At 40.0% G+C, this 25,958-nt stretch overlaps 1 protein-coding gene across 1 annotated transcript in view; it reads left to right on the top strand.

Annotated features, from left to right (window-relative positions):
• AHCYL2 (adenosylhomocysteinase like 2) overlaps positions 1-23,366 on the top strand; it is a 189,082-nt gene extending 165,716 nt beyond the window's left edge. The window contains exons 7-17 of the mRNA XM_068973462.1: positions 936-1,042; positions 2,561-2,677; positions 4,627-4,690; positions 5,170-5,258; positions 9,091-9,161; positions 11,315-11,409; positions 16,252-16,350; positions 18,274-18,342; positions 18,463-18,541; positions 19,989-20,109; positions 20,507-23,366. Coding sequence (XP_068829563.1) covers positions 936-1,042; positions 2,561-2,677; positions 4,627-4,690; positions 5,170-5,258; positions 9,091-9,161; positions 11,315-11,409; positions 16,252-16,350; positions 18,274-18,342; positions 18,463-18,541; positions 19,989-20,109; positions 20,507-20,513 — 918 coding nt within the window. The 3' untranslated portion in view covers positions 20,514-23,366. The remainder of the gene's footprint in view (positions 1-935; positions 1,043-2,560; positions 2,678-4,626; positions 4,691-5,169; positions 5,259-9,090; positions 9,162-11,314; positions 11,410-16,251; positions 16,351-18,273; positions 18,343-18,462; positions 18,542-19,988; positions 20,110-20,506) is intronic.
• Positions 23,367-25,958: the final 2,592 nt, after the last annotated feature.

Below are 25,958 nucleotides of genomic sequence, written 5' to 3' on the forward strand. Positions count from 1 at the left end.
CCCAAAACAAAAAAACAAGGGCAGAAGCAAAAAAGAGTTCAGGTATTAGACACAAGGTTGGAGATTGTGTGTAGGCAGGGATCCAGGATGGTGCCTTTGACACTTGTAGTGGAGTTAACTGATAGCACTGCAAAATGGGCATGTGCCAGCAGAGGGCAGTTCAGTCCTGTGGGTCTTTCTGGGAGAGTGTATGTGACAATTTGGAAATTCTTGCCAAGCATTTCTGACAGCTAGGTAAAGGGCTGAAATGCCACAGCCTACTGCCTAATCGTATTCTAAGCTAATCTTTCTTTAGCTTATTTATAATTCAGAAACTTTCCTCCGCTGATGAAAGCTCCAGTGGGCACAGCTTTGTGTTTGTCTTTAATCCCAACCTGAAATAGTGATGAGCTGTTCAGAGGCATGCTTGCACACCTACATGCTGCACAGTTCCCTAGTTATTTTTAATTTGGTTTATAGAGAGTGTGAGGTTGTGCTAGGCAAAACCCTACTGTGCTGCCTGAGCATTTTGGGTAGGAGAATGCCTGTACTTTGGGACAAGTAAAGGATTAACAAATACAGTTTTATAAGCCATTGTTCTGGGAGAGAGACTAATTATCTGGTTTTACTAAGCTTTCACTGATTATATTCAAAGTCCTGAATTTAACTAATATAAATATGCTATTAGATTTAAGCTTTCTGACTATCTATAGTACAGTCAGGAGCTAATGGTCTAGATAATCACTTAAGCTATTAGTCCATAAGAAAATCCTCATTGCATTGCTGTAAGTTTGATCCTAGTAGGTATGTCATTTGGGAAGTTCACTTGGCTGTGAGAATTACAGTTGACCTTTCATCTCACTGTCGTTTTCTTCTGTATAATGACCACTGTAAATTACTTTGTTTAACCATTTACAAAATTTTAAATTTGACATTATTGATGCTTATTATTCCAGATCTTGGATGATGGAGGGGATCTTACTCACTGGATTTATAAGAAGTATCCCAACATGTTTAAGAAAATCAAGGGCATAGTGGAGGAGAGTGTTACCGGAGTCCATAGGTAAGATTTGATGTAGGCATGCTGGCTTTATGCAGCCTGGACACATGTTCATGTAATCACATACTTACAGAATTGTTGTTGCTGTTTATTTGCTAAGTCATGTTCAACTGTTTGCAAGTCCATGGACGGTAGTCCACCAGGCTTCTCTGTCCATGGTGTTTTCCCAGGAAGAACAGTGGAGTGGGTTGCCATTTCCTTCTCTAGGGGATCTTCCCGACACAGGGATCAAACCCAAGTCTCCTGCATTGGTAGGTGGATTCTTTACCACTGAGCCACCAAGGAAGCCCACTTATAGACTACATTATGTTAAAAATTAAAATGATGCTCTGAAATGATGAGATCCGAATCTGCATACTTGTGTTTTAAATTAACAACACAAATAACAAACTTAAAATAATGAGGAGTGGATAGGGGAACAGTGTGGGCCTCATGTTTTCTAGCATTGTAATACAATGACTGCTTGTCTATTGGGGACAAATTCAATTCTTGAACTTCTGCATTGAACCAATAACTGCTCTAGATCATGCTAGGGATCTCGCAGTGGGGGAAAAAAATCCTGGGCCCTCAGAGAGCTTACATTCATACACAGAGAGCAAGTATTTAGGGTTCTGTTTCTCAAATGAGTCTTAATTCCCTGAGTACAATTGTAACCATTTCTGTTTCCTGTTATTTACCCAGAAAGAGCTAAAGTAAGAAAGTTTTAGGGACATAAATTCTGAATAAGCCACTATCACTGCTTTATTATATTGCAATCTTTTTGAATGTATAAAACTATGAATTGTCCCAAATTTTCAAACTTTTAGAAAGGGGTGAGTTTTGAATAAAACATCTGGTTCTAATTTTTAGTTGACTGAATTTTAAAAAATAAATAACCCTTATATATAGATATATGGACTTCCCAGGTGGTGCTAGTGGTAAAGAACCCACCCACCAATGCAGGAGATGTAAGAGGCATGGACTTGCTCCCTGGGTCAGGAAGATCCTCTGGAGAAGGGAATGGCAATCCACTCCAGTATTCTTGCCTGGAGAATCCCATGGACAGAAGAGCCTGGTGGGCTACAGTCCATAGGGTTGCACAGAGTCAGTCATGACTGAAGCAATTTAGTATGCATGTAGATATACATATTTATAGGTATGTATACTGAAATTATAAAATTAAGACTATTTGAAAGTTAAAATTGTTGCTATAGAGTAGTGGGATTAAAACAGTACTTATCTCTTATAGTTAAAAAGAGAAATAAAATTAATAAGCAATTTAAAGTTTTACATTTTAATCCTTAAAATTTAGAGGTGGGTCAAAGATTTTCCCCATGTGCCTTTTGATTAAGATCTTTATTTCTAAGCTGTATATAGACTCTGGAAAAGGTATTCTCTATTTCTCTATATACAATTTATAGGATGAAACTAGTTGTGTCTCAGGCTGTCATGCCTACTCAGTTAACTTATTTGTAAAATTTGATATGAAACTGATTGGAAAATCTCATTATTTTATGTTCTTTTTATTTCCTTTATCCTTAGGCTCTACCAGCTATCCAAAGCTGGAAAGCTGTGTGTTCCAGCCATGAATGTCAATGACTCAGTCACGAAACAGAAATTTGACAACCTCTACTGTTGCCGTGAATCAATTCTTGATGGGTAATGGATTATCTTTGTAGTGAACTTCAGTTGTTGAATTGAGGTTCTAAATTTTTTGGTTTTGGTTGTTTCTGGAAATGATTTGTGTAGCACCTCTAAGCTGTATACAGACTCTGAAAATGTATTCTTTGTTTCCATATATATACCTTATAGGATGAAACTAGTTGTATCTCAGACACAATATTTTATAACATATATCATACTCAATATTTTATAACCCAAAGATACCTTTGCTATCACTATGACATCATACTCAATACTCTATATTTTATGACGTAGAGTTACCATTGCTGTCGCTATTGCAAGTGAATCTATTTTACTTAAAAAATCAGACCAGCTCCTGTCTTTTGGTGACAGTTTTTACTTTGTGATCCTATCAGGCCTGGAAGTCAGTTAGTATAAGTATCTTTGTTGATTTAGGAAAAGGTTCCTGGTGTTTCCCTTCCAGGTCATGTTGTCATGTAACTTAAGTTACAACCATCATAACAATTCTTTGGCCATCTGGAAAATCATGGTGAGCAAAGGGTCATTTCCCAGAGGCATTTGTAGTTTTTCACATATGTGAGGACTACAAGTCTGAAAAAAAATCTACTTAGATATTATATACCAAAAACTCTGTTCTTCCAGAACCCAGTTGCTGTCTACACTTGTGTCCTGACATTTCTTCTTTCTTGCTAAGATGACTCAATAATTCCCTGTATGAAAGCATTAAGTTGGTTTAGAATACTGCCAAACCAAATGGTTTCCATCATATATAGGTTAATGGAAAAGTGAAGAAAGGGCCTGGGGGCCACATTACTAGTCTGAACATCAGGCAGTTTGGAACACCGCAGGTACTAGTGATTTCCTTGTTGGTGCTGAGCCAGTCCAGGACCATTCTAAGCCATGACTTTTGAATATGGTTGTCACCAAGCCACACTTAGCCTCATCACTCAACAGAAATTGCCTCTGCACTTAACTGATAGTTACTGAGTCTCATCGGGGTTCATGGAGTTACACTAGTTCCTAGTGAGTGGAGTTGTCAAGTCATTAAAAAGATAGATTTCTACTTTGCCTTGGGGCATTTTTAGACTCTTTTCAACAGGAGAGGTTAACCAGATAGATGAGGAGAAAGACCCACAGATATTTGTCAGAACTGTCTCAGAATGGCAGATTTTCGTTGAAAAGTTTCTTCTGCCTAGCTAGGGCTTCCTAGAGAAGGGAGATCAACCAGACCTAAAGAGAAACCAGAAACTGCTCCTACAACTTCTTCTAAGAGAGCCTGAAAACAGTAAGGACCTTCATTCTAGCTTCATAGAGACTCAGGAACAAAGAAGAACACGTCTGAAAAGGACTCAGCCCAGAAAACTCACTGCTTACGCAGTCAGTGTTGGCATGTTTCATGGCTCTTCTCCACCTTGTTGCCTGTTACCCTACCTGAATTAATGTGGGACCTATTGGCCATTCTGATATTACTAAATATAGGACTCATTTATCAGCGTTCTATTTTATGTGTCTCATTCAGTAAGCTAGAAAGTTTACATTAAGCCAGAGCTTTGTCACCTGCTAAATAAAATTACATTATTTTTATTTACTTTTTTATCTTTATTTCCAAATATTATATATTCTAAATGTTATATAATAAATATATATTGCTTTTATGTTTAAAAGTTACTTTGTGGTCTATTGCTTCTTCCCTTTTGCACCACTCCCAGGACAAGGGGGAAAAAAGAAAAAAACCCTCACATATAGATGGAATTGATTGGATAGCATGGAGTAAGAAAATGCATATTTTATTGAACTTTTCTTTCTAGTCATTAAATAGTTTCTTTAGAATAGAAACCAGGCTTACTTTCAACATTCAAAACAAAACCAAAAAAAAAAAAAAAAACCATGAAAACAAAGGGACTCAATCTATTCTTAAGGGAGAAACTAGAGATTTTTCTGATTCAATTTTTCTTCCCCTGTAGACTTAAAAGAACAACAGACATGATGTTTGGTGGGAAGCAGGTGGTGGTCTGTGGCTATGGAGAGGTAAGGTTTAGTCTTTCAGTTACTAGGAATTTAAAATGTATTTTGCAGAAATATACTAGAATTTTTCACTTCTGTGAACATCAAACTACATTCATTTACCATTTTAAATGGGAAAAAAGTAATTTCAGAAGCCTCTGGTTAAAGTACAATCTTTCTTTTTCCCTTTGCATTTTTGCTATTTTTTCCTTAAGTTGATTTTCTGACTGTTCCAATGCGCTGTTTGCGATGTTCTTTTAGCTTGTGTTTTGATTATAAATCGTGAGTGTGGGTGTACTTGTGCACATGCATGTGCTAAGCAGGGCTGAGGAGTTTGTTTATGAAATGCATTCATTTATTTTTTTTCCTGTTTTCCCCCAAGCATGAATCTATTCAGTGAAATTCTCTTTGGGGGCGGAAAGGGGGGTACACTTCACCAGAAGCTTTGAGGAGCTGTTTTCTTCGTGACTTTCCTTCTCATGCGTTCTTTCTCCTCTCTCCAGGTCGGGAAGGGGTGCTGTGCTGCCTTGAAAGCTATGGGCTCCATTGTGTATGTGACTGAGATCGACCCCATCTGCGCTCTTCAGGCCTGGTAAGCATGCACAAAGAGATCTGCTTTTTCCTTTGCAGCACTGTCTAACGTGATCTTGTAACTGCCTCCAAAGAATGGCCTAGTTAACGCAACATTTTCTCTCGGAGGGGCCTGGATCTTGAGAGGCTGGTATTAACTGTAAGCACCCATCTTTCAAAAATCTAGGAGCTCTGCTCTGGGAAAACAGAGATTATCAGGGAAGCTAGAATTTGGAACTCTTGTGGAAGCAGTAACAGGGGAAGCCTTGAGTCAGAAAATAGGTAGCCCCTTCCCAGCTCCACATGCCATCCCTCTCCCTTTGAAAACAATGATCAAAAAAGAAATAGGCTGGCGTCAGATCCTTTCCAAAGTGATGCACCTAAAAGAGCACTTCTGTCACATGCCTCCCCCAGATGCATCACCTCAGTGTGATCAGGAAGAAATGTCAGACAAATCAAGTGAAGGGTAAAATCTACTAACTCTGATTGAAGGATACATAAGAGTTGTTTGTACTGTGCTTATAATTCTTAAGCTTGAAATGATTCCAAAGTTAAAATTAAAAAAAATAGTTCCTCTCTCATCTGTAAATTGTGTGTAATCTTATCTACCTCAATTATGAAAGTTCAGAAAATAATTATATAATTATTACATATGATAATGCTTTGCTGGTGGCTCAGATGGTAAAGAATCTGCCTGCAGTGCAGGAGACCCAGGTTCAATCCCTGGGTCAAGAAGATCCCCTGGAGAAGGAAATAGCTACCCACTTCAGTATTCTTACCTGGAGAATCCCATGGACAGAGGAGCCTGGTGGGCTACAGTCCATGGTGTCGCAAAGAGTCAAACATTACTGAATGACTAACACATACATTATATAATAAATATATAACTATGCCAAGTGTAGAGGGGCTGTCACATAATAAATGCCCACTAAGTGGTAACTTATTAAAATTGTCTCCTGCTACCCTCAACAGGATAGAAATATTGGGTAAAATCTTACAGAAAAATGAAATGAACTTTTTGGCCAACTTAGTACCACTGTCCCTGAAAACAACTGCACAGTCCCCATGTCTGTAGCCTGAATAACCCACCCAGTCTTTACCATTAACCCGCCCAAGGAAGGCACGCACAATAGATGAGGCATGACATTTCCTCTAACCTACCACTCCTCACACACGCTAGCCATCAACCCACAGTTTTCCCCAGCAGAGTTGTTGAGTTTGTCTAAGTCAAGGCTCTTGTGTGCTCTAAGCACACAAGGGGAACTGTCACCATTCTAGCACTTACAGGGTTTATTCAGTTCAGTTCAGTTCAGTCGCTCAGTCGTGTCCAACTCTTTGTGACCCTATGAATCACAGCATGCCACACCTCCCTGTCCATCACCAACTCCCGAAGTTCACTCAGACTCACATCCATCAAGTCCGTGATGCCATCCAGCCATCTCATCCTCTGTCGTCCCCTTCTCCTCCTGCCCCTAATCCCTCCCAGCATCAGAGTCTTTTCCAATGAGTCAACTCTTTGCATCAGGTGGCAAAAGTACTGGAGTTTCAGCTTTAGCATCATTCCTTCCAAAGAAATCCCAGGGCTGATCTCCTTTAGAATGGACTGGTTGGATCTCCTTGCAGTCCAAGGGACTCTCAAGAGTCTTCTCCAACACCACAGTTCAAAAGCATCAATTCTTCGGCGCTCTGCCTTCTTCACAGTCCAACTCTCACATCCATACATGACCACAGGAAAAACCATAGCCTTGACTAGATGGACCTTAGTTGGCAAAGTAATGTCTCTGCTTTTTAATGTGCTATCTAGGTTGGTCATAACTTTTCTTCCAAGGAGTAAGCATCTTTTGATTTCATGGCTGGAATCACCATCTGCAGTGATTTTGGAGCCCAAAAAAATAAAGTCTCCCACTGTTTCCACTGTCTCCCCATCTGTTTCCCATGAAGTGATGGGACCGGATGCCATGATTTTTGTTTTCTGAATGTTGAGCAGAGAAACCTAAACATGCTTTAATACTGATTGAGATACTGATTCAAACTACCTTATAAACATGAATTGAGCACTGAGAAGGAAATGGCAACCCACTCCAGTATTCTTGCCTGGAGAATCCCATGGACAGAGGAGCCTGGTGGGCTACAGTCTACGGGGTCGCAGAGTCGGACACGACTGAGCGACTTCACTCTATGTTAGGTACTCTGCTCTGTGGTGAGGATGAATAGGATGAGTAGAAGAATGAAACAAATTCCTGCTTTTAGAAGCACACAGACGAATAACCACCATTCAGTGTAATAAGGGCAATGATAGAGATAAACAGCACATGCTTCTGTAGGGGCACAAAGGAGGAATATCTAACTAAAGAGCAGGAGATTTAAAAACTCCCAATTAAAAAAAAATGACCATTAAAAATAAATAAAAGATTGAGCAAGGCAGGGCAGGGTAGAAAGAGGTGTCAATAGAGCTGAGTCTTGAAACTTGTTTAAGTGACTTCTTAGTTTGAAAGTAAGTTCCAGGTACAGGGAACATTTTCAAGGGTCACCTAGGAAGGAGAGAGCATGACATGTTTATATTTAAGAAGCTGGAAGTATCTTAATGGAGCTGCCCACATATATCAACTTAAGTCTTCCTGTCTTATCCTAATACCAAGCAATCTCACTGAAGTGTTAATATCTTAAGCAGGCAAGTGACATGATCCAGACTGCATTTCAGGAAATCACTCTGTAAAATGAATTAGACATAAACTTAGAGGCAACGAGATTGGCCAGAGTCTGCCATAGCAAGGAATAATACAATCTGAATGTCAGGCCTACATGTATAGAGAAGAGAGAATAGATTGTTGTTTAGTCACTAAGTCATTTCTGACACTTTGTGACCTCATGGACTGCAGTGCATTAGGTTTCCCTGTCCTTCACTATTTCCTGGAGTTTGTTCAAACTCATGTCTATTGAGTCAGTATAGATTAAAGAGGTTTTAAGGAATTAAGGAAAAAGAATCAACTGAATTTGGTGACAGTTTTAACTAGGGAGAGGCAGTAGGCTAGGACATTATAGTTTGACTCTTAGAGTTGGGTAAACAGCAATGCTGTTGGTTAAGACAGAAAATATAGAAGAAGAGATAGATAGGGTTGGTGGAAAACATAGAAGAGACAGATAGGCATGGTGGTGTGGGGAAGATAATAAGTTTGAGGTCCTTGTGGGACATGAGGAGGAGCTATCCAGTGGATAATTTGATCTGTGGCTCTGAGGATTTGGAGAGATCTAAGCTAAAGACATCAATGTGAAAATAAGCCACCTGTGAGGCATCATTTGTATCCAAGGGGCAGGAATGGATAAGTGCTGAAAGAAGAGAGGAAAAGAGCACTCCACAGAGTACCAACATTCAAGGATTGACTGAGATCAAGAAGGAGCAATCAGAAAAGTAGGAAAACCAAGAGAAAACAGCATCATGGACTCCAGGACAGTAGAGTTTTAAGAAGGCAAATAATGTTTAATGTAACAGAAGAAGTCAAGTAATATTAGAGTCTTTAAGAAAAATTTGCTTTTGGCATCCAGGAGATCATTGATGGTCTTGGGGAGAGCAGTTTCAGTAGGGTAGTAGGTTCAGGTAAAATGACACTTTCTAGGAAATTGATTGGGGTTTCACAGTTAACTCTGTCTCTCTATTATCAGGAAGAATTAGGTCCCAGTGGTAGAAAGAACCTTTTATTTCTGTCCTGTGTGAACTAAGGAAGCAGTTTGAATTTTTCACTGCTAAGAATAGTCCAGCCATATCAAAAAGTGATGTTGGTACCAAAGCAACTTGGGTACTAGCTTTCAAGATTATGTGGCAGAAGGCAGTAACTGATCATACTTTATTTCTACAGTATGGATGGATTTCGACTGGTGAAATTAAATGAGGTCATCCGACAAGTGGATATTGTTATTACCTGTACAGGTATGATTGTGACACAGACAATGGGATGGCATTTGGGAATACTGCATGGAACAAGTGAAAAATGACTGGAAATGCTCTGAACAAAACCAAACTCTGAAAGCCAGAGATAGTAGTCCACAAAACCAATCTTTCCTGTTCTTCCCACCTTTTTAGAGCTCTGACCAAAAGTGTACCATTAGGCCATTCCTAGAGGAAAGTTTCTCTCTAGCCTTTTTAACTGCTTTATATCTCTATCCATCCTCAGCTACCTAGCAGATGGCTACCAATGAGTTTTATTTGGGAAGCCAGATCTTAAATTTGTACATTTAAAAAAAAAATTTTACTTCCAAAAGTGATGCGTATTTCTTTCTAGTCCCTATAACTAAAGCAAGGCTAGAGCAAAATTTCTCTTGGTTGGAGAAAGTGGGCAAGGTAGCTGTGTTAAATTCCCAAGGAGGTAGGTTTTGAGTTTTAGAGAGTAATATGAGACACGGCTACTTTCCTTATACTGAGATACATACTATTATCTTTCCATTGGAATATTGCATTTCTTTTATAACTCTATTTTAAAGGAGGAAAATCAGAATATTTAAGAACAAAACTATTATTTATAGCCTAAAGGGGGAGCTGGGGGCAAAAAGGGACCATAAGAAACTGTTCTTGTTTCACATCAACCCCTCAATCTCTTTTCTTTGTAAGTAATTTTATTGACGTGTAATTCATTTACCATACATTTCACCCACTCTATGTGTACAATTCAATGTTTTCTAGCAAATTCACAGGGTCATACAACCATCAGAATCTAATTTTTTTATTGAGATGTAATTTACATACCGTAAAAATCACCTTTTAAAGTATATAGTTCAGTGATTTTTACTAAAGTTGTACAACATCCCATTATCTAATTCCACAACATTTTTTATCATCCCCAAAAGAAATCTTACATCATTAGTAGTCACTCCTCTTTCTACCCTCCACTTTTCCCCAAATGCCAAATGGTAGCCTAGGCTACCATTAAATTTTGTGTCTCTATAGATTTGCCTATTCTGGATATTTAATATAAACAACCATACAATATGTTTTTCTTTTGTGACTGGCATTTTTTACCTACCATAATATTTTCATCTTTCATGATTGTTGTAGCATGTATCAGTATTTCATTCCTTTTGATTGCTGAATAATGTTCCATTTTAAGATTATATCACATTTCAGTGATGTCCATTCTTCAGTTGATGGACATTTGGGTTGTTTTTACTTTTTGGCTATTATGAACAATGCTGCTGTGAACACTGTATGCAAGTTTTTTGTGAACATGTCTTTAGTTCTTTTAGATGTATACCTACAAGTGGATCATATGATAACTCTACTTTTAACATTTTGAGGAAATGCCAAACCTTCCAAAGTAACTACATTATTTTACATCCAGCCAACAATGCATGAGTTACAGTTTCTCCACATCCTTGTCAACACTTGTTACTTTCTGATTTTTAGATTATAGCCATCCTAGTATGTGTGAAGTACTGTGTCATTGTGGTATTGATTTGCATCTTTGCATGTGCGTGTCAACACATTTTTGTACATCTTCTTTTGAAAATGTTTATTCAGATCCTTTACTCATTTTTAAAATAAGTTATCTTTGGGACTTCCCCAATGGTCCATTGTTGAAGATTCTGTGCTCCCCAATGCAGGGGAGCTCCCAGCACAGGCAGGGTTTGAGCCCTGGTTGGGGAACTAAGATCCTGCATGCCGCATGGTGCGGCCAAAAACTTTCTTTAAGAAATGAGTTGTCGTTTTATTTTTGAGTTGTAAGAGTTCTGTAGAAATTTTATTATTGTTCGGTAAGAGTTTTTATCATATTATGATTTGCAAGTATTTTGTCCCTTTGTGTAGGTTGTCAATTCATTTTCTTATTGGTATCATTTGCAGCACATAGTTTTTAATTTCAGTGTAATCAGTTTATTTTTTCCTTTGGTTGCTTGTGCTTTAGGTATTATTATCTAAGAAGTCATTGTCTAACCCAGGTCACAAAGATTTATTCCCATGCTTTGCTTAGAGTTTTATAGTTTTAATTCTTACATTTTGGTCTCTGACCCATTTTAAGTTCAGTTTACACATAGTATGAGAAAGACTCAAACTTCATTCCTTTTCATGTGGATATCTCTTCTGTTTTTAAGGTAATAAGAATGTGGTAACCAGAGAGCATTTAGATCGTATGAAGAATAGCTGCATCGTCTGTAACATGGGACATTCAAACACGGAGATTGATGTGGTAAGATCAAGTGACTCATCACTGGGGGCTTTTATTTTTTCTCTCTTTCCCAAGAAACATAAACTAGAAGAAGAAGCAGGGTCACCAGCCATCCTAAACATGACTGTGCCGGCAGAGCTGTTCATAGTCTGTTCACTCACTAGCCTTTTTGGCCTTTGTGTATGGATTCTACAAAGCTTCTTCATCTCAACTTAATCATTTCAAATGAGTGTTTTTCCACCTAAGCTTGATGCTTACTTGTACTGTAAGCCATTTCATCTTTGTGTTTAGGATTAAGAGCAAAAAAGGATATACTTATGTGAATCAGTATGCTAGTCAGTATTTGGGGGATATTTGAATTTGCTATAAAAGTGAGACAAGGAGGTTGATCTAAGGAAACAAGTCAAGGCAGAGAAATCTATAGGCTGGAATGAGAACACTGCTTAAGATTGACTGTGTCTATCAAATATTGTGGTTTCTTTTTTTTCTCTCCCTCTTTCATGGTGCTAACTCTTCCCTTAATGTATTTTCCAAACTATAGTATTGGATCTCCAGGTGTCACAATCAGTTCAGTAGCATGTGTTCCTCAAACCTGGAAAATCTATCACCTTGATTCTCTAACTTTATTATAGTCATCAGAAATCTTCTGATCCAACAGAACACTTGGTCCTACCAAGTTGCCCAAGTAATAGTTAATAGAAGTGCTATTTATTAGACTTACCAAAGTATCTCTCAGTGTGACTTTGCCTCTGGTTTTAAATTTTTCTGGCACTTTTCTGGCACAGCTATATTTCTCTCTGGGTAAATGGCTCAAGCAAAGCATACTTTCATCTCCACTGAGGGCTGCTCTGATTGAGCTTCAGCATTGCCAGGTGAGGATCAGTGGATATACTGGTAGCTTGTCGGACATCTATTTTAAATGGTATCTCTTTTTAACTCTATGTTCTATTCTTCTGTTATTAAAAATAGCTGGGAAAAAAACAACCTACCAGAGCCTCTTTCTACCCTTGAGGTTTTTGAGTGGCATGACTCCATTACTTTGTTTTACCATGATATTTTCCTTATAATGAGTAATTTGTTTAGTTTTTATTTTTGAGGTTTGTGGGGTTTTTTTTTGGTTTGGGGTTTTTTTAATTTTTGGTTAAGTTTTACTTTTGTGTGATACTGCGCCTTTATTAAGTGGTCAAAGATATTAATATTTCTAAACTGTCCAGCCTATGGTTGAATCACTTTGGAAATGTTTGCTTTGTCTTCAATGGTAGTGTCACAGGGCACATAAATGAAATTTAAGGAAATAACAAACTGAAGTAATCATGGATTCCAGAATGTTCATTCACTCCTTAGCAAATTTGTGTTGAGTTCTTGCTCTGCTCTGTGCTTAGTCCTAACTGGCTGAAGAAGTAGCAGTAGACGGTATGCCCGCTTTCTCAGAGCTTGTATCCTAGTGTGGGAAACAGTGACTAGACAGACAGTTATGTCAGTTAGTGCCTAATACTGCAGTAAAACAGAAAGATGAGTGCATTGAGGATGCTGTTTAATTAGGGCAATCAAAGAAGGCTCTTTGAGGAGGTAACATTTGTACAAAGCTTGAATGACTATTCAGAGAGGATGATAAGTAAAGACCATGAGGTAGAAACATGCTTGATGTGTTTGAGGAACAGAAAAGAGTGCTTGGTGTGTTTGAGGAACAGAAAAGATGCCACTGTGGCAAGGACAGAATGGATAAGGGGATGAGGATAAGAGGCAGGCAGCAAGGAGGTAGGAGGTTATGTAGTGCTTTTAGGCCATGGCTTGGACTTTAGATTTTATTCTTTGTACAAGAGAAGCCATTGGAAGGTTTTGAGCAGATGACTGATGAAATCTGACTTATGTTTTAAAAGAGTGCCCTGGCTGTTATATGACAAAAATACTTAACGGAGCTTGAGTAGTGATAGGGACGATAGAAAACTCTTTTCAGTATTTCCAGCAACAGAAAGTAGTAGCTTGGGTTAGATGGATGGATAAACAGTGGAGGTGGTTAGAAGTGATGTGAAGGTAGCAGTATATTGTCAAGAAGTGATATATTGTGTAGCAGTGGGATTTGCTACATGGACTGGATGCAGAGTGTGATAAAAAGAGAAGAGAATCACTATAAGTTAACTCAGCAAAACTGCAAAGGAGAATGGTTTGGTAAATTTTTATCCAGATTTTTTAGTGATGAAAAGTGTAAGGGTCTTTTTTTTGTGAAAGAATTTACAGTTAACCTGACCTTGAAACGTTGACTGCTGCATTTTTAAGATGGAATCGCTCATGGAAAGAGTTGGAAACCTATGTTATTTTCTGAAAAATAAGACTGTGAATACTCAGGGAACCTGTGATGGAGACTGTGCTCTCAGCTGCTTTTCGGCCAAGTCTTTCTTTCACATACTTCCTTTCTCCTGAAAAGAGACCTGCTTACCCATATGTGTCACACAGACAGCCTATATGATTGTAAGCTTCACAGTTTAAGTAGATAAACCATAATGTGCACATTCTTTGAAAGTTTTTGCCAACCAAAGAATTACCACCTGAGACTTGCTACCAACTCCATGCTTCACAGGACTAGAACCACAGTTGTTCTCGGCTTTACAGTGGGATGTACACCTAGTTTGGGAAGGGAGTGAGCATAGGGAATCTTTTTCCTTGTAGATTGCTTAGTGACTATAAATTCACAGAAAAGGCATTGGATGTCTCTAGGTGAAATTCTTGTAAAATTGCTAGCCATAGGAAATGCTTCTCTCAAGGAGTGTGAATGGCAAATAGACTTCAGTAGATTATTGGGGTTGCCTGGGCAGTGCCAGGGGTCACTTAACCAAGTTTCCTTTCAAACCCCATTTGAAACCCTCAGGTCTTTGGCTTGCATCATAGCCATCCCGGTTCTGTCATAAGTCGCCTCTACTAAACATTGACTATCTTATGATGTTCCTAAGAAGTTCCCTTTTCTTGATTCCACTAGATCTTTTTTTTCAGGGAATACTTCCTAAAACAAGAGACTCTTATTGTCATCGTGTCGACTCCTTACCTCCAATCACAAGGATTGCTTGTCCCGTGGAAGATTAGGAATATAAAACACTAAGAATTTGAAATACTTTGAGTCCCATTATCTCAATGAAAAAGTTGCTAGTGTTACCAAGGAGTATCTCTTGTCTCTACATGGTTGTTGTTCTCCATGGTAATATATCTGGAAACTAAGGAATTACTTTGTATATCCTTAACTTCCCAAAATGGCCTATTTGTTCAAATTCTTTTTAAATTCTATTTACAGTGTTTCTTTATAAAATTTCTCTTTAAAATTCTAATTTTAAAGTAATGCTTGCTTAATTTAAAATTCAAGCAATATATTGATAAATATATTTTAAAGAAGTAAAAAATTTACAAAATTGAGATTATGGTATATTATTTCTACAACTAGATTTTTTTCACTTAACAATAATGTATAGTTTAAGAATTACATTATATTCCATTGTATGGAATTATCCTGATTTACTTAGCCATTCCCATGTTGATATACATTTTTTGCTATTGTAAATAATGCTGGGCTAAACATTTCTTGGGCACTTATATTTGTGAACTTGAACAAGTATTTCTATAAGATAGAGCCCTAAAAGTGAATTTGATTGGGCAAAGTGATTTGATTAGGTAAATAAATAATTTTGTTAGCTACTGCCAAATTGCCCTCTAGAAAAGTTTAACTAATTTATGAAACTTGACATCTCAACAGATTTTATATTTCCCATTTACCTAATAAAGAAATGGTCCAGACCGTTGATAAAGTCCTAAATATAATGAATATAATTATATGTCTTTCTTTCCCACTAGATTAGTAAAGAAAAGATATAGTCTCTGTCAATAAACAGCTCATAGTCCAGTAGAGGAGTCCACAGTCTTATCTATAATAGTGTTCTTTGCTAAAATGCCTAGAATATAGTATATACTCTAGTAAATGATTGTTGTATAACTAAAGTGTTTTTCTTTGTCTGAAAACTGCTATTTGGCAGAACTTCTCAGTGTTACCAACTTGAGCCAATGAGTCTTAGAGTACAGACTCCCTTTCTATTTTAGGCATTGCCTCTTGGAAGAAGGGAAGTTGTGGTCTTAAGTCTAAACCCTGTGACTGTTATTTGATTGCTGCCGTTAATAAACTTAACATTTCTTCTCTTGTTCTCGGAATATACACTATACAGAAATGGAAGGAGGGTGAGCCATTGGGAGCTTTACTCTACCATGAAGCATTGCTCTAAAGGCTACCTCACATTTGCACCTAGGTCACAAAGCTTCTGTAACCTTAGGGTGAACCACCCTCGTTGAGAAGGTGGAACCTGGGACGTTGGAACATGAAGGAAGAACCCTGGGCCCCCGCATGCTCTTTGTAGGGCATTCAGCCTTCTCTAACTAATCTCACCCAGCTCTGACCCTCCTTTTCCTGTGTCTCTTCAGCACTTATGTGTTCAGTTTGCACTGTATTAATTTGCACTGTTTGCATGCTGCTTCATAAGTATTAAAGGCTTTTATCCCCTCACAAATGTATTGTTTTGTGTCCCGAAGGCAGAAACCATGTCTTTGGTTTCGTTTGTATTTCCCATAGCACCTTTTACTGTGCTCAGCAGAGAGTGGGCGCACAATATATGTTGTGGAATGACATCCTGAGTGACCCCTCCCATGGCTGGGCCTAAGATTAAATCCCCTGAAATGGAACAGTCCTAATCAACCCAGGACAGGTATTCTCCATCTGGCATGTTGGTTGCTTCTTTCAACTTGCTATTTGAAATGGCTCCCTTCAACATCTTTCCATCCAAAAAGTGGGACTTGGCACAGCTGATGATGTGCTTGCCATATGTGTTCCAGGCGAGTCTGCGGACACCAGAACTGACGTGGGAGCGAGTGAGATCCCAAGTTGACCATGTAATATGGCCTGACGGCAAGAGGATAGTATTGTTGGCAGAGGTAAGATCTGTGGCTGGTAGACAGATTCACCCCTGGCAGGAGAAACTGCAGTACCCAGGTCTCCTGCCCCTCACGTTCTCTCATGCTTTCAATTCCTCTTAAGAAGAGGCTTAACTACTTTACCAAATGGATTTTATATCTAATTGTGAAAGGTCTTTTCATTCAGCAATTAAGAAAACTATTTTGGTTCCCCACTTTTCACCAATTATCCTGTCTCTCCATGTCACTCTGCAGGTTGAGTTAGACAATGACATTACTGTAGAAGGAATTAATGAGTAGAACCATTGACACTTTGAGTGATGCTTACAAAGAGATAATGTCATTTGTGGGAAGGTTTAATCCGTAGGCACAAAGTAGATATTCCTGACTGTAACTAAGACAGTCTTAGGCAAACTCTGGGAAGGTCCTATCTTTGCTTATAGATTCCTTGTTTCTGAGTGTCCGTTCCCCTAAGTTGAGCCAGCCAGTTATGTATTGGTTGTGTGATTGATAGTTCCCTGTGACTTCTGGGCTTCCCTGGTGGTTCAGCTGGTAAAGAATCCACCCACAATGTGGGAGACCTGGGTTTGATCCCTGGGTTGGGAAGATCACCTGGAGAAGGGAAAGGCTACCCACTCCAGTATTCTGGACATGACTGAATGACTTTCACTTTCACGTTCATGACTTCTAGTTCAGCCTTCCTCTTGACTTCGATTCCATTTTTCTTCCTGGCCACACCTCATGGCCTATGGGATCTTAGTTCCCCAACCAGGGATCAAACCTGCAACCCTTACATTGGAAGTGTAGTCTTAACCGTTGCACCACCAGGGAAGTCTGCCTTTTCATTCCACTTAGACTTCCATGTCAGTGTTTGGCCACTTTCCCTTTCCTGACAGCTTCTCTTCCCTATCCTAGATTTCTGACAGCTGTAACAATGCCCCCTGTTTTTACCTTGACACTTTTCTCTTCTTCAGGGAAAGATACCAAGGTTACAAGGAGAATACTAATACTTTCCTTAGTTTTGATCTTCAGTCTTATTTCTTAATTAAAGAAACAATATAAAAATGTAAAACATATGCTGTATTCACCTAAGGACCTTTAAAGTTTGGTATATTCTGCCTATTCACCTTTTCTCACCTTCTCAAATACTTGAGGGCATCTATAACGTATGTATAGAGTATGTACAGGGAGAGGATGGGCAGATTGTTAAATATTCACTGACTGCTTTAAAGTCAGCCCACTGTCTGGTGACTTATTTCTAGTTGCCCTGAGAGGTTCCAGCTAGTAATTTTGGTGACAAAAGCTAGCACCACAGTTGTTTTTTGCTACTATGGTTGAGCAAAAACTATGGTCAAGCTTCCTAGGAAATAAAGTAGTAAAGGATGGCATTGGGGTAAGGTTCTAGTCCTTCTAACTCTCTGAATCACGTACTGGAAATACATGACTGCCCTTGAATTCAGGAGAAGCAAGCTGAAGAAGAAGCACAGAAACTATCGCAGCCTCCTAAAGCAAAAAATATCTCCCATCACAACCTAGAGAGATTGCCCTTGAATTTGACCAGATCATTGTTTAGGACATTTTTTCAAAGGAATACCAATGCCCCAGAAGGAAGATATTCTGTAATAGAACGTAAAAATTCAAGGGAAATATAGCCTTCCTTGGCATAAGCCTCTGTGTCAAGTGACCACCTCTATTTTTTTTTTCTATTCTTTTTTACATAAACCTAGAGATCTTTTATCTTGTTATCTTCATCAGATTTTCCAGAACTTTTTAACATTTCACTCAAAGGTCAATCAGTTCATTTCCGTTGATTGAACAACTGCTTTTTGTCCAGCATGTTAGTTGAGAAGTGTTTGGAAAATGGCAATCATGTTCTTCTCACACTGCGCCAAGTCAGAGACTCTGTCTAACCAACCCCTATGTGTGTTAACCCTTGCACTCTAGGGCCGTCTGCTGAACCTAAGCTGCTCCACAGTGCCTACATTTGTGCTCTCAATCACTGCTACAACTCAGGTAAGGCCTCCAGAGTGGGGAAGCAGTGGGCTGGAGAGGGGCACTAGCCTGTGAGGGTTTCACTTGATATGGGGTAGGTTGCTATGAGTGGCCTGTCAGCATCCATCTCTGCTTTTCTAGGCTCTAGCCTTGATAGAGCTCTACAATGCTCCCGAGGGTCGCTATAAGCAAGATGTCTACCTGTTGCCCAAGAAAATGGGTAAGCATGAGCTTTTCTCCTCTTCCTTACCAAGTAGCCCAGAGTCAGAGACTAAGTGGAGTTGGGGGACATGATATTTCTTAGGAATAAAAAAGGGATATTTTCATCTTGTAAAGTAGGAGCTAGACTTCCTAGACTCTATCCCCAGTTGATTTACCACATTTTCCAAATAGGTTGCCCTGATGAAGTCAGGACATTTTGCTGTGATTTAGTTTACCTGTCTATGAATTCTCAGGACTTTCCCAAAGTATCTATTATACAAGAAGAGAATCTCAAAGGAAAAAAAAAAAATCTTCCCCTCAAGAGAGAGGAAAACCTTGTGACATCTTACTTACTCCAGTTCTAGGCTGCTGAATGGCCCCTACCAAACTTTCCTACTCCCACCTCCTAACTCTGACCCTGCTATTTCAGGCCAAAGGAAAGACTCTGAACAGCTTCTGTTAAGAGTTTAATTATGTGGCTCTTTCCTATAAGAGAAACATTAAACTGCCTTTAGTTTTTAAAGAATACTGCTGTAAGCGCCTGAACTGAGAGTATGTTTATAAACTCCCGAACCAAAAATTGGGGGAGTAAATCAGCTTCTGGTTTTGTTTTGCTTCAGCATTAGATGCACAGCAACTGTGAGCAGTTGATATATTCTCCTTTAATAGACACTTTAGATGAATGTAAAAAAGTCTAATAGTCCATAGCTGAATATATAATGAAGTTAGGGAGACCAAACCAATACATAGGAAGTGACACAAAATTCTGAAAAAGTAATAAGTATTTAGGTAAAAGAATATAAATAGAAACCGCTAAGAACTAGGGGGACTGAAAACAAAGCCAATAGTGTAGGATACTCCTCAGTCACTCTTTTCAGAGCTCCACAGGTGTTAGTTTTCCTGAGTGACCCAGAGTATCAAGTTCAGGGCAGAACTAACATAGGAGCTTCCTGTTTTTTAGTCCCTCCACTCTCCCATCCTTTCTTTTGCATTCTCAGGCTGATTTGCTGCTTTCATCTCCCTCTCACTTTTCTGTGGAGAAGGAAAGGTTCCAGGCTGAAATAGCTTATAAGGAAGAAATGTTATGCCTTTGAAAAGCACTGGGCTTAAGCTCAAGCAACCATTCCTTAGAATTGGGGTCCAGTGAGCAAAAGTTAAGCTCCAAGAATTAGAAGGTGTCTTGGGACATTCTCTGGCTCAGATGGTAAAGAATCTGCCTGCAGTGCAGCAGGCCCAGATTCAGTCCCTGGGTCGGGAAGATCTCCTGGAGAAGGGAGTGACAATCCACTCCAGTGTTCTTGCCTGGAGAATCCCCTGGACAGAGGGGCCTGACGGGCTATAGTCCATGGGGTCGCAAAGAGCCAGACACAGCTGAGCGACTGACACTTTCCACTTTTTAAGGCTGGAGAGGACAGCCAGACAAGAAGCATGAATGTTTATACTGGGTCTTGTGTGATCTGTTTCAGATGAGTATGTGGCCAGCCTACACCTGCCCACCTTTGATGCCCACCTGACTGAGCTGACAGATGAACAGGCCAAGTATCTGGGGCTCAACAAGAATGGGCCCTTCAAGCCCAATTACTACAGGTACCTTGAACTCCCTAGAAATGGAGAAGCCTGGGTAATCATGAGCTTCCTGCACTGGAATTGGTCTTGGCATCCATCACCGTATTTCCATGAACTCAGAAAAATAAACCCACTCTCCCCACTGCCACCCCCAAAGGATTCTTTGAAGCCATGTCCAAACATTAAATAGTGTTCCCTTTCTTGATTTGTCATTTCATCTTCTTGATATGACATTTATCCCTGTCTAGAGAAAATCTGGCCTTTGTCATTGATATGAAAAAGCACTCCATTTATCTTCCCTCACCACACACTCCAGAAAAGTGCCTGCCTCCTCGTTACACCTTTAGGCAGTCTCTTCATGTCCCAGCATCCCCACAAGCTGATAACATCACAGTCTCATCTTTTTTTTTCCCTATAGGTATTAAGTTCCTGTAACTCAAGCCAGAAGTTTTAAGGAATCGAACTCCAAGTCTTTTCTCCACTCCTATACAGGAAAGAACCCAGCAAACTGCTTCTCCAATAAGCTGCCCGCCGTGCTCACCCTCTATGTTAGGTTATTTATTTATTAAAATCTAGAGTCCTGTGTCTGTCTCCTCGGCCCAGAGTGTGGTTGCTGTCCCAAGGGCTGAGAGCCACAGGGGACAGGCTGAGGAAGGAAAGAAACGGGGTTCCCGGTGCATCTTCTGCATCATTCCCCACTGACTCGGAATCGTCAGCACTGGTCATCATTCTCTAGTCCAGGCTCAGGAGTTCGTCTGTGGATTCCAGATTCCTTGTTTTTTGGGGTTTTCTGGAATAAATTTTTAGCAGCTGCCTTTCTCAGCTTTGGCCCTTCCCCAGGTGAGGCCTTTTGGAAGCCATTGAGTTAACACGGCTTGAGTTCCCAGCCTCGACCCTTGCTATCACTGCCTTCTTTATAAAATGGCTGGGAAGGAAGGAGTGTTGTGTCTTTGGCAAACTGCACCAAGATCTCAGCTGTGCCTCTGCTTCCTGGGAGTCTCCTTTCTTACCCAGGACTCCTTTTTTTCCCCTTGAATATTTATGTCCATTTTAACACGTTCAGGTTCCAAGAGGAGTGTGCCTCTACTATTTCCTCAGCAGCTCTGATGTTTGTCAGACATTTGTTTTGGCGTCTTTCTAACCCACCTAGCCTCTGCTCAGGAAGTGAGGGCCAGCCCCACTGGGGCCCATAATTTTACTTCCTTGTCATTTAACTGGATAGTTTCCCAGGAGGCCCCCTCCAGATTGGCACTATCTCAGAAAAAAGGAAGCTTGTTGTGAAACACTGCTTCCCGAAACTTCCTTCAGTTGCCTAAAACTCCTTCTAAAGCTGAGCAGGAAGCGGCTTATTTTCCAAGGGACCTGGGAGATCAGGGCTTCAGAAATGCAGCCCACAGCTCAGCACCCTACAGAAGCAGAATATAGTTATTTGTCTCGTGGGAAGGGCTTTGACGCTTAACTGGCAAAGCTATACAGGGAAGACACTGTAAACTGAATCCATGTGATCACAGCTAGGTTGACTAATTTGAACCTCATCAAATATTCATCCCTTTGGCCATTGCCATTGATGAAACTGAGATCTAATGTCTCTGCAGTTTGGTCTGTGGTCTTTCTTCTCTGCTGGGATATCGCTTTATCTTCTGCCCTTTTCTATCTTGGGATTCTGTGTTTTGGAGGTAGTTTCTTAAGTAAACTCCGAAATTACAAAAAAAATGTAATATGAGCAGCCTGAAATGTTGTGTCCCACCTAAGAGCTGAATTCCTTTTGGAGACTGACCTGTTAGTCTCAAGGGTTCCACTGGGACCAGATTGGTTCCAAGAGGTAAAGTCTCCAGACTACCCAGGATCACCATAAGCTTCCCAACCTAATTCTGCCCTCCGATTTCTACCTTCTCTAACTTCTCCTGCTCTTCACATATACCCACAGAGCTAGTCTGGAAATGACCTTTCTTTTGGAGGCAGGAAGGTAGACCTTAGGTAAATGGCTAAATTTGCCTCATTAAATAGTACAGTCTCAACCCATAGAATCTGGTTCCTCAGAGGCCATATATCTTAGCAAGTACTGGAAAAATGCCACATATGTGGCTTTATTTTTTCATGGAGAAGATTATAAATGTTGACAATTCCACCAGGCCATTCAGTTCTTCCTTTTGCCTACCCAGTATTAATTAACTGGCTTTTGTATTAATTAACTGGAGAAATTGCAGAAGATTCAAAAGATGAGATTTGTATCTCATCTTATATCCAGAGATGATTCTATTAGGCAGGTATCTGGACCCTAGCCTATTATGCTCCTAAGCCAAAAGTCATAACCTGTTGTTTCTCAGCAAAACCTGGCAGCTGCCTGTGGAGCCCACAAGCACGTGCTGGCCCTGTCAGCGCACACTCTGCCTTGCCATAGTGAAGAGGCCACTCCACATGGAAAAGGAGCCACACTGGGCTTCTAGATTAGGTTGCCATGTTGCTGCCCACGGTGAGGTGTTTGCCTCTGAGCTTCAGGTGACCACTCGTCCTTTCTTTCTGGGGACTCTGTATCATAACCATTAGTGAGGAGGAGGTCCAGGCCTCCTGAGTATTTGGGTTCTACATTGGTGGTGGAATTTGGTCATTATTCTTTCTGCCCAGGTAATCAGAACAAAAGTGTCTTCTTTCCTCACTTAGATGCATCCTAAGTATCTGGATGCATCTTAAGCTGTCACCTTAAATGCATTTCTAGGTATCTGGAAGCCTGGGAAAGAAGACCAATGATCTCTTTATATGTGGCCCTGGCCTGTGAGGTCTTACCATTTTCTCTGCAATGAATTGTGCTTGTTTTCAAGGATTTTTTTTTTTTTTTGCCTTCTTAATAGAAATATTTTCTTTTTCTCATTCAAAAAAAAAATATGGTATCTGGTCTACCTTCCCTCTGCCCTCCTGGCTCCTAATCCTCCCCTCCTATATGAGCATGGCTCCCCATGGCCACATGCTCCTACGAAGCTTTTCTGCTGCTTGGCTTTTTCTGAACAGATCTGAAATTGCTGCTCCTGTGGTTTTCGCCAAATTAACTTTGTCATGGTTTTAAAAAAAAAGAAATCAAAATGCATTGTTGCATTAAGCTTTTTTAATAAAGGAAAATTACAGAAAAAAATAGGCAACACCAGCAAATTATATGTGGACAAGTTCTAAACTATATATACATACATATATATATAAATAATCATGTAGTTATCATCATCATCTTACTGAAAGGAAATAAAACCTCTAATGATTGCCATTTCTGAAAGGCTCTTGGAAATCTTTATGTCTAAGTGATTGTATTAGATCAGCAATAATGAATATGTAATCTCAAAAGATAAATAAAATATTCTTAAAATGGATTCTGGTACTGAGAGTATTCCTTGCTTCAGTAAACTAGGAATTCAGAGATAAGAGAGGTTTCTGGGCAACGAGCTAGAGAGCCCACTGTAGTGCAAGGATATGAAAAGCTGAAGCACTTACCAATAGGCGGCCTTAGCCTTGAGTCCCTTATCCCGTGGTGGATCACTCCAGTCATAAATGTCTCCCTCCCCCCACTGCCCACCCTGTTATGTGTATAAAGAGCCTGCTTTCTTGGGGCCACCCCTCTGGGGAGTTGAGACATATAGGCTTAAGGCAGAGAAACTAAATAAAGCCTGGTTCTTGGTTCCCCAAGCCCTCTCTGTGCTGCTGTTAGCTGGAGAGCACAGAAAGGGAGCATCCTATGGTATGGGCCCAAAAGACCCTGACTAGAGGATCTGACTACTACCTCTAACCAAAGAGAAGAAAGGAATCTAGCAGAAAATTGTCTCCAAGTCAGGTTTTGCCTGACTAAATCATAACCAGAGGATCAGTCCAGTTACTTGTTCTTTCTCATTTTGAGAAATCGCCACTAAAAATAGCCATTTTCTTTACTTAACAACCTAAACTAGTTCTATATCTTGTATGCAAGATGGTTTCTTCCCTGTCAGAATCTCACACCTCTGTGACCTCTGTATCTAAACTAAGGGCCATGGGGCTGGATAAACCATCTTGCTACTCTACTGGGAGTTGAGAAAGAACAAGCAGTTGGATTCATCCCCTTGTTATGACTTAGTCAGGTAAAACCTGCCTTAGAGACAATTCTCTGCCACATTCCTTTCTTCTCCTTGGCTAGATGTAGTAGTAAGGTAATTGGTAATGGCTCAAAGCTGGCCCTTTCTCAAAGCAGATGCAGCAGCTAGCAATGGAACCTGTGAGCCAGCTATAGGGTTTGCTTCGCTACAGCAAGGTTTGACTCTTGTGAAAGATGGAAACTTGAGTGCCTCGGTCTTAGTTTCAGGTTCACAGGGTCCTTTTAGGCTACCCACTGCAGTGCAGTTTCTCTATCTTGTAGTATTGTGGAAAGAGCTTGGGGTCAGGCTGACTTGACCAACTCTACCATTTACAAGTTGTGTGACTCAGCCAATTTATTTGACCACTCAGAGCCTCAGTTTTCTTGTCTGTCAAATGGATAATGTTTATCGCCTAAAGATTTAATGACCTGATTTCATTTTTAAGATACTGCTTAAAGACCCAGCAGACACTCAGACACCTAGTTGGTATAAATACCAATTCCTTATCTCAGTCTAGAGCCCTACAGCCTCAATTGCATTACAGCCACATGTGTTCTTGATGGAGCAAGGAGGGTATTCTATCCTTTTCCTACTATTTTATCCTGACTGCCCAATATCTTCAAAGCTAGGTATTTTAAGATTTCCTGCAATCTTATTTTTAAGCTTTTTCAGTGCTGAGTGTTATCTATTTAATCACAAATCTGATCTCTGGATTAAAGTGGAGTGCTTATGGGGGAAATGGGCATGTTTGGTCCTTGTAACTATACCTGTTTATACCTCTTTCTAGCCCTCTGCCAGCAGCCTCACAATACCTCAGTTTGGGGACAGGGAAAGTGGTAATGTAGTTTTAAAAATAACTTAGCACAGGAGCCATCTCTGCAAGATGTACACCAGCCCCTAATTAGCTCCAAGGTATATTTATGGGCACCTCTGTGATCAGTGATGTTGATGGCTACCACTCTTTTGTTGACAAATAAGCTAAAAGAAATAGAGTGTGTGCCAATTCCATGGCCTACAGTTTCAGTTTTAAGTTAATCTGTGGTTCCTTGTTACTTCTTCCAGTAGTTGTTTCCAGATATCTTCCTCCTTATAATAAGCTCTAAAAGTCTGGACCTCTAATGATCAGATAGATGTCTGATCTTCACTGTCTCCCATTCGACTGCAGTGTGGAAAAGATACTGGAGTGAGGTCTCTCCCCATGTTGATTCTTTGTAATCTCCATAGCACCACTTTTTAAAACCCCATCTCCCAAAGTGAAGCCAGATGGAGCTCTAGGCTCAGCAAATGGCTTTACAGAGAGGCCAGAGGGGACCTGACTGCTGTCCTCAATTCTACTCCCAGTTGAAGATGACTGCTCCCTTCGGCCTCAAGATAGTTTGGAAAAGGAACAAAGACTCCAAAGGGGCCACTCCTGTCTGCCATCACTGTTGGGGATCCTGCTGATTGACTAGACTCAAAAGAATATGAAGTTCTGGGCTTATCAATCCTAGAGCTCTGACTGCTTAGGAGGAGAGGTACAGGGAAGAGGGAAGGTAGAAAAATTAATTCTTTTATTAAGAAGCCCCAATGGGCTGTGCTGTGGCAGGCCTACCACACTGAAGCAGTGATAAGCTAGGCGTGGGTTGTGAATTTTAAAGCAGAGTATGAATCTTTAAGAGCTTAACAAAATTTTACCCTGGAAAAAAAAATTCCAAAATCAAGTAGTTTAGGCCTTGAGCCAGAGACTTTCTTGGAAATTCATATCAATTCAATTCTGTTTAAACCAGTGGGTCTCAACCACAG

The sequence above is a fragment of the Capricornis sumatraensis genome, chromosome 5 (genome assembly GCF_032405125.1).
Source record: "Capricornis sumatraensis isolate serow.1 chromosome 5, serow.2, whole genome shotgun sequence".
Lineage (NCBI taxonomy): Eukaryota > Metazoa > Chordata > Mammalia > Artiodactyla > Bovidae > Capricornis > Capricornis sumatraensis.